The sequence below is a fragment of the Trifolium pratense genome, linkage group LG5, assembly GCF_020283565.1.
Source record: "Trifolium pratense cultivar HEN17-A07 linkage group LG5, ARS_RC_1.1, whole genome shotgun sequence".
In the NCBI taxonomy this organism is placed as follows: domain Eukaryota; kingdom Viridiplantae; phylum Streptophyta; class Magnoliopsida; order Fabales; family Fabaceae; genus Trifolium; species Trifolium pratense.
Genome location: NC_060063.1, coordinates 32,032,343 through 32,038,424, shown reverse-complemented (window position 1 = coordinate 32,038,424; position 6,082 = coordinate 32,032,343). Strand labels below are relative to the sequence as shown.

Below are 6,082 nucleotides of genomic sequence, written 5' to 3'. Positions count from 1 at the left end.
AATGTTGAAGCATGAATGTTGTATCCAATGTTAAAGCATTCTATCCAACATCTTGCTTGAATATTTGTTTTAGCAAAATGAGGCCAACATAAAACACCAACAACTTGAGATACGGGTGATAGATAATGAGAAAAAATAAAAAAATCGGTTTTCTTAGCCTAGCCATCAATTAGAGTTATACTCCCATAAACTTGACAGTTACAAATTGATGAAAAATAAAATCACCATAAATTAAATAAATAAATATGAGACTTAATTTATTTATTTCCTCAAAATTACAAACTAGCATGCTACAACATACTAATATGCTCTAGTACCCGATAAGGGACAAAATTTTATTTTCAATTCACACACCAATGTGAACTTTGTTCCAACAGTGATTATTATTATTATTGTTAACCAAATTATTACCGTGTTGATGGATTTTCTTTGTTTTTCTCACAATCTCAAAGGAACTCATTTTGTTACATGGATAATGACAGAATTTGGATTAATCAATCTTGGACTCAATTCCTCAAAATCAGTTTTCAGAATCTTCAAGTAGATGTTACATTTAGAACCTGGAGAACTTTTCCGTTGTTCGCGTTCTGTCTTTCCGAAGATGGCCATACACCGACAAAATAAGAGATTAAAACTGCATTTAAGTTAAAAGTAAATAAAATAAAGAATACAAAATTATATAAGTTTTTAGTTATTGACAAGAGATAAAATAGAAAAAGGAGTGGAGCTTTTGTATGACCCACAGTGAAAGGGATATATGGAAGAAAACAAGGGCATGTTTGCAAATGTCCCACTCCTCTAAAGTATGGTACATTATATATTTTGCCTATTCATGTGCAATTAAGTGATCAAATTTAAGTCCTTAAAACCTCTCACTACAATAGTGATCATAATTGCTGAGTATGAAAAAGAAGTTAAAATGAGTGGCTCATTGGATTGGATTGAATATTTTCAGGACCACACAAAAATGGCCCTCCATATATACATCGGATTGAATTGGATTGGATTGAATATTTTCGGAGATGGAGTTAGAAGGGAGAAGTCATTCTTAAATTTTTTATACTAATATGTTATTATATTATTAATTTTATTTTATTTTTGGTCTCCTATTTTATTAAATTCACAAAAATAACCTTCTCTTTTTAATTCAAATTTTTGGGTTCTATTTTTATATTTATTGTAAATTTGATGAGTGGAGGCCTTCCTCCCTAAATATAGTTTGTTTATTTTAACACAAAAGATAACTTATTGTCCCAATTTCTACAAAAACAAAAATCGTAATTTTGGGTCCAAATAATATACCAACACATCATGTATGATGTTTAAAAACACATGATGTGGCAATACATCATTGGATGCATGTGTAAAAACACTTTACACCGATAGTGCATACAAATTAAACTCTAAACTTAATTTCCGACTCGGTCCATGTTCTAAACAATAACAAAAGGACAAATTCTCAATGCTTGATTCAAAGTAAAAACAAGGACCTTTTCCATAAACAATCTTATGTATGAAATATTTACAAGAAATTTCTCAAGTTATTATAATATGATAAATATTGACAACACTTGGTCCTTTTTTAATGTGTTTTTTCTACCGGCTACCACACTGTTTTTTTTTAATGTTGTTGCATATACCACAAAACTTGTAGTCTTGTGTCGTGTGACTTAAAAGTAAATGACTTAATTTCAAGGCAAAGGTTCTTGTGAATCTCCCAAACGAGATAGATGTAGATACGCATCAGTCCCTACAAAGCGTCAACCAATGATCTCATCAGAATAATTGATTCTTCAACATGATGAAAAGTTTAAATGGAGCAAGTCAAAAAAAATATTATAATAGTAATAAAAAAGTACTCTAAAATGTAATGCAATTTGGCCCTGTTTGGATACACAACTTCATTAAGCATTCGTCATATAAGTGCTTATATATAAGTTATTTCTTTACGTAAGTCAAAAAAAAAAGTTGAGTGGTTTTTAAAAGTTTCCATAAGTTTGTGGAAATAAGATGAAAACAACTTGTGAACGTGTCATAAGTTGTTTCCACAAGTTCCATCAAATAGTCTCAGAAGTGTTTGTGTCAGTAGATAAGTTCAAATAAGTCAATCCAAACAGACTCTATATCTAGTGTAAACTAATGACATTATCATATCGATCTGCAATCAGACCCGATATTTCAAAATCCATCCTTTATGCTAAGTGGAGAATAGTTACAAACAATATTGTCAAATAGCGACTATAGCACTATAACATAGCAGAATTCAGACAAATCACTATTGTTCCGCAATACACTAATCAAAACAAAGTGTTGTCAGATAGCAGTGGCGCAAACACCGTAATATAGTAGAATTTGAAAAACCTACTAATTTCTGTGATCCGCAATGTATAAGGCTAGATACCAGCAAAATTATTGGAAGGAAATCTATTGTTATTATGAAGTGAAAAGTCTACTCACCATATCCTTCCATAGAGATTATTTGAAGATCGCCGCCAAAATACCGAGCATATAGACGACTAATAGGAAGGCCATATCCATATCCAGCCATTGTCACATTATCACCTACCCCAAGATCGGCATGCTCATCCAATGGATTTCTAGCAGTACTATACAGATATGTAAAAATCTTTCGCAGACCACTTCTTGGTATTCCGCCTCCCTCATCCGAAATCTACAATGTCGTTTAAACCTAATGCTTTAACAGAATTTTGATAATAACATATGAAAAGATTGTAAAAGTTAACAAGTTACCTTTATGGTAACATCCTCTATTCCATCAGCAACTATTATTCTAATCGGAGGTGAAACTTTGTCAGAATTCATATAACGCTCTTCGACGGCACGCAGCGAGTTCTTAACCAACTCAAATACCATAAGATGCAAGTGAGCTGAAACATACCTGTTGTAAAAAGTAAAAACAAAAGGTATGTAACTCAATGAAACGTAAAACAAAAGAAAATGAATTCATGAATGCAAAAGGTATATAACTCACGGAAACGTAAAATCCGGATCACCATAAATATGAACATCAGGGGCACTTCCATATTGACGACAACATATAGAGCGTGCGTCATCACTGGCATTCCTTGCTACCTCCACTGGAGACATTCTTGTATCTATATAACCTACGACATGAGGACGAGGATTCGGATTGTGTAACTCGACATGCTGCCCTGAATCCAACAAAAATGAAAAACCAGTGTTATCATCAACTACCGAATGCCACCGCTATATCAAATAGCAGTGCAGAAAAACAGCGGAAGCCACATAACAGTTGAAATAAAAACGATCAAGGAACTAACCTATAAGCATGCGGATTCCGATTCTTGACATGTAAAAACGATCAAGGAACTGATGAATCTCAACAAAATCTTGATTAATAATTTTTGGATTTATATCTTTCTTCAACTGCTGAACGCCCATAGCCATTGTAGGAACCACATTGTTGTGTCTCACTTTTATGGCTTTGATCACTTCAGTGAACTCTTTTTCATCGTTCATATTCTTGATCTCAGAGAAGGATCTAATATCGCGGAACGAATCCAAGTACCAATCTCTTACCTAAAATGATAAACATGTAGCACAAAAATTCAATAAACATTTAAAAAACATCAATTTTAAGGAGACATTCTCCTTAACCTCGCTAAACTGTCACAAAACACGTGTTAAAATCTACATCAATCCAATAATAGCATATAGAACTGAGCTTTAAATAATGGTCAGCGACCACGTAATGAGTAACGACATAATAGCTTTTAATGTTAACGAAACTGCATGTGCTCGCGATTTGGGTTGCAGTGGCCACATTTGTCTGCGATTTTCCGCAATATCAAGAATCACGATTCAAACACTATTATTACCATGACCGCTATTGAAAACCCTGATCATAAAGCAACCATTATCAGCATCTTAAAACATGATCTCATCCCATTTCAGAAACAAAAATCGGAGAACTATTAGTCTTTATTGTTTAGTTGATATTTTTACTTCTAAGAACAAGTTTGATTCTTCTAACTAATTCAAATTTTCAGCGCAACTTATCACTGTTCACATTCAAATTTTGCTGTTGATTAAGCTTTCAGTTTAAAAAAGTTCTATTAAACAAAGAATAAACATTGTACCAACAAAACAGAACTTCACATGATTGTTATCCATAAATATTATATTCTTAATGCAAATCCTCAAAACTACGTTTCTATTAATAATACTAAAAACACTAAAATAACCAAAAAAAAAAAAAAAACACAACTCACATAAACTTTCAATTTCCAATAATAAACAAAATAACACTACAAATAATTGAAACTTGCAAGAAACATTTAAATCACTACACAAATAATTGAAACTTGCAAGAAACATCCAAATCTCCCAATAAACAGATAAGATAAAAGAATCATAATTAGACTAAAAATCAAATTTCATTAATTCAATAACACATTATCTAGTAACAAATACAATGATAACTTTTTGGCCAGACTCTTTCTGTGAGCTGTTGGTAGGAACATCACATATATTATACAGGAGTCGGAGTCCGAACCCCGAACACTCCACTTATTCACCTTTTAACGTGGAATTTCTAGCCACTAGTCTATCGGACAAAAAAAAAACTTTTTGGCCACACTTTCCTAACATGCAGCCGAACTATGGATTATCGGACCCTTCCCATGGGAAACCAGAGGGATAATGCCAAATAAAAATAATACAATAATAGCCGATGATTTGTTTCCAAATTGAAATGGTAAAAACGATGAAAAGGGTACCTTCAAAACAGCAGGTTTTTGAGACAAACCACAAGGAAGTCTTTCAAGTTCAATAGCTCTTCTAGCAATTCTAATAGCAAGTTCCTTATGAAGAAATTGTGCAGAAATCAACAAATTCTTGTGAGTAGGTTTAGAACCAAACTCCATCATGTACCTTAAACTAACACCTGTTTGTTTAAAACAACCCCATTTGTGTACTTCTTCAATCAAACTCTTGGAAAATGTTTCAATGGCTTTCTTTGCAGCCATGACTCAAGAAAAAAAAAAAGTAATTGTAACAATTGTAACATAAAGAACAAGAAAAAGAGGTTGGAAAAATTGAAAAGACAAAAAATTTGGAAGTGAGAGAAAGAAAAAAGGTGGCACTAACAATAACAAAACAACAACAACCCTGTTGTGTTGTGTTGTGTCACTTGTGTGGTGTTGTGTTGATGAGAGAGAGAGAGAGAGAGAGAGAGAGAGAGAGAGAGAGAGAGAGAGAGAGAGAGAGAGAGAGAGAGAGAGAGAGAGATTGTACTGTGAATAATAATGAATTATGATAGTGAAAGAAAAAAAAGTATAGTTGTAGAATTAATCAGAGATGAAAAAAAGATTGAAACTTTGGTTTTGCCGCAAAGTAGGGAAATTTGAAGAATGTGCTTCTTCTTCTTGTGTCATTTTTTTAGAATTGATTTGAGGGATAAGCTGCTCAGTGTTACATAATCAATTCATGATGCTTTTTATAAGGCCATTTTCTTCAAATAATTAGCATTAGCACATGGTTTTTTTTTTCATGTCAAAGGTTGTGTTTTCTTTTTTCTTCTCTCTAATAATCATTTTAAAAAATAATCTTAATTTAATTTTTTTTAAGACTAAATTAGCCCACTCAAATTTGCACAACTCAAAATAATCTTAATAATTTTTTAATATTGATTTTTTTTTTTGTTTAAAGAGTAATAATAATTTTCATGTAGTAAAACATCTTACAATATAACCGAGACATTATACAAAGTAATTAATGAGCCCCTAATATGAATCATTTGGTGAAATTTTCTAACCTCGTAGTTAAGTTTTTGAATTAGTGGATCACTTTTCATAAGAACTAGATGGTTAAGAAAAAAACTTCTTACAATATCGATCGATCCTAAAAATGATAATTTGTAGCATGAGAAAAAATAATATATTCAGACAGCATAAAATGATCATTTATCATATTTGTTTCCATAATGTGAAAGGTTGTGAACCGTCGGGGGTTTTAAAGAGCATGTCAATGTTAGGAGTTTCATACTAGATAGATCAAAATGTTCAATGTGGTAATTAAGTCATGATGCTCCACTTATTAA

At 32.0% G+C, this 6,082-nt stretch overlaps 1 protein-coding gene across 1 annotated transcript; it reads right to left on the bottom strand.

Moving 5' to 3' along the window:
- Positions 1-1,470: 1,470 nt before the first annotated feature.
- LOC123882851 (pyruvate dehydrogenase (acetyl-transferring) kinase, mitochondrial-like) lies at positions 1,471-5,469 on the bottom strand. The gene is made up of 6 exons (XM_045931486.1): positions 4,761-5,469; positions 3,303-3,561; positions 2,993-3,173; positions 2,752-2,899; positions 2,458-2,671; positions 1,471-1,750 (listed from the first exon to the last, which is right to left on the bottom strand). Exons 1-6 carry the CDS (start codon positions 5,007-5,009, stop codon positions 1,692-1,694), a joined length of 1,110 nt encoding a protein of 369 aa, XP_045787442.1. The 5' UTR covers positions 5,010-5,469; the 3' UTR covers positions 1,471-1,691.
- Positions 5,470-6,082: the final 613 nt, after the last annotated feature.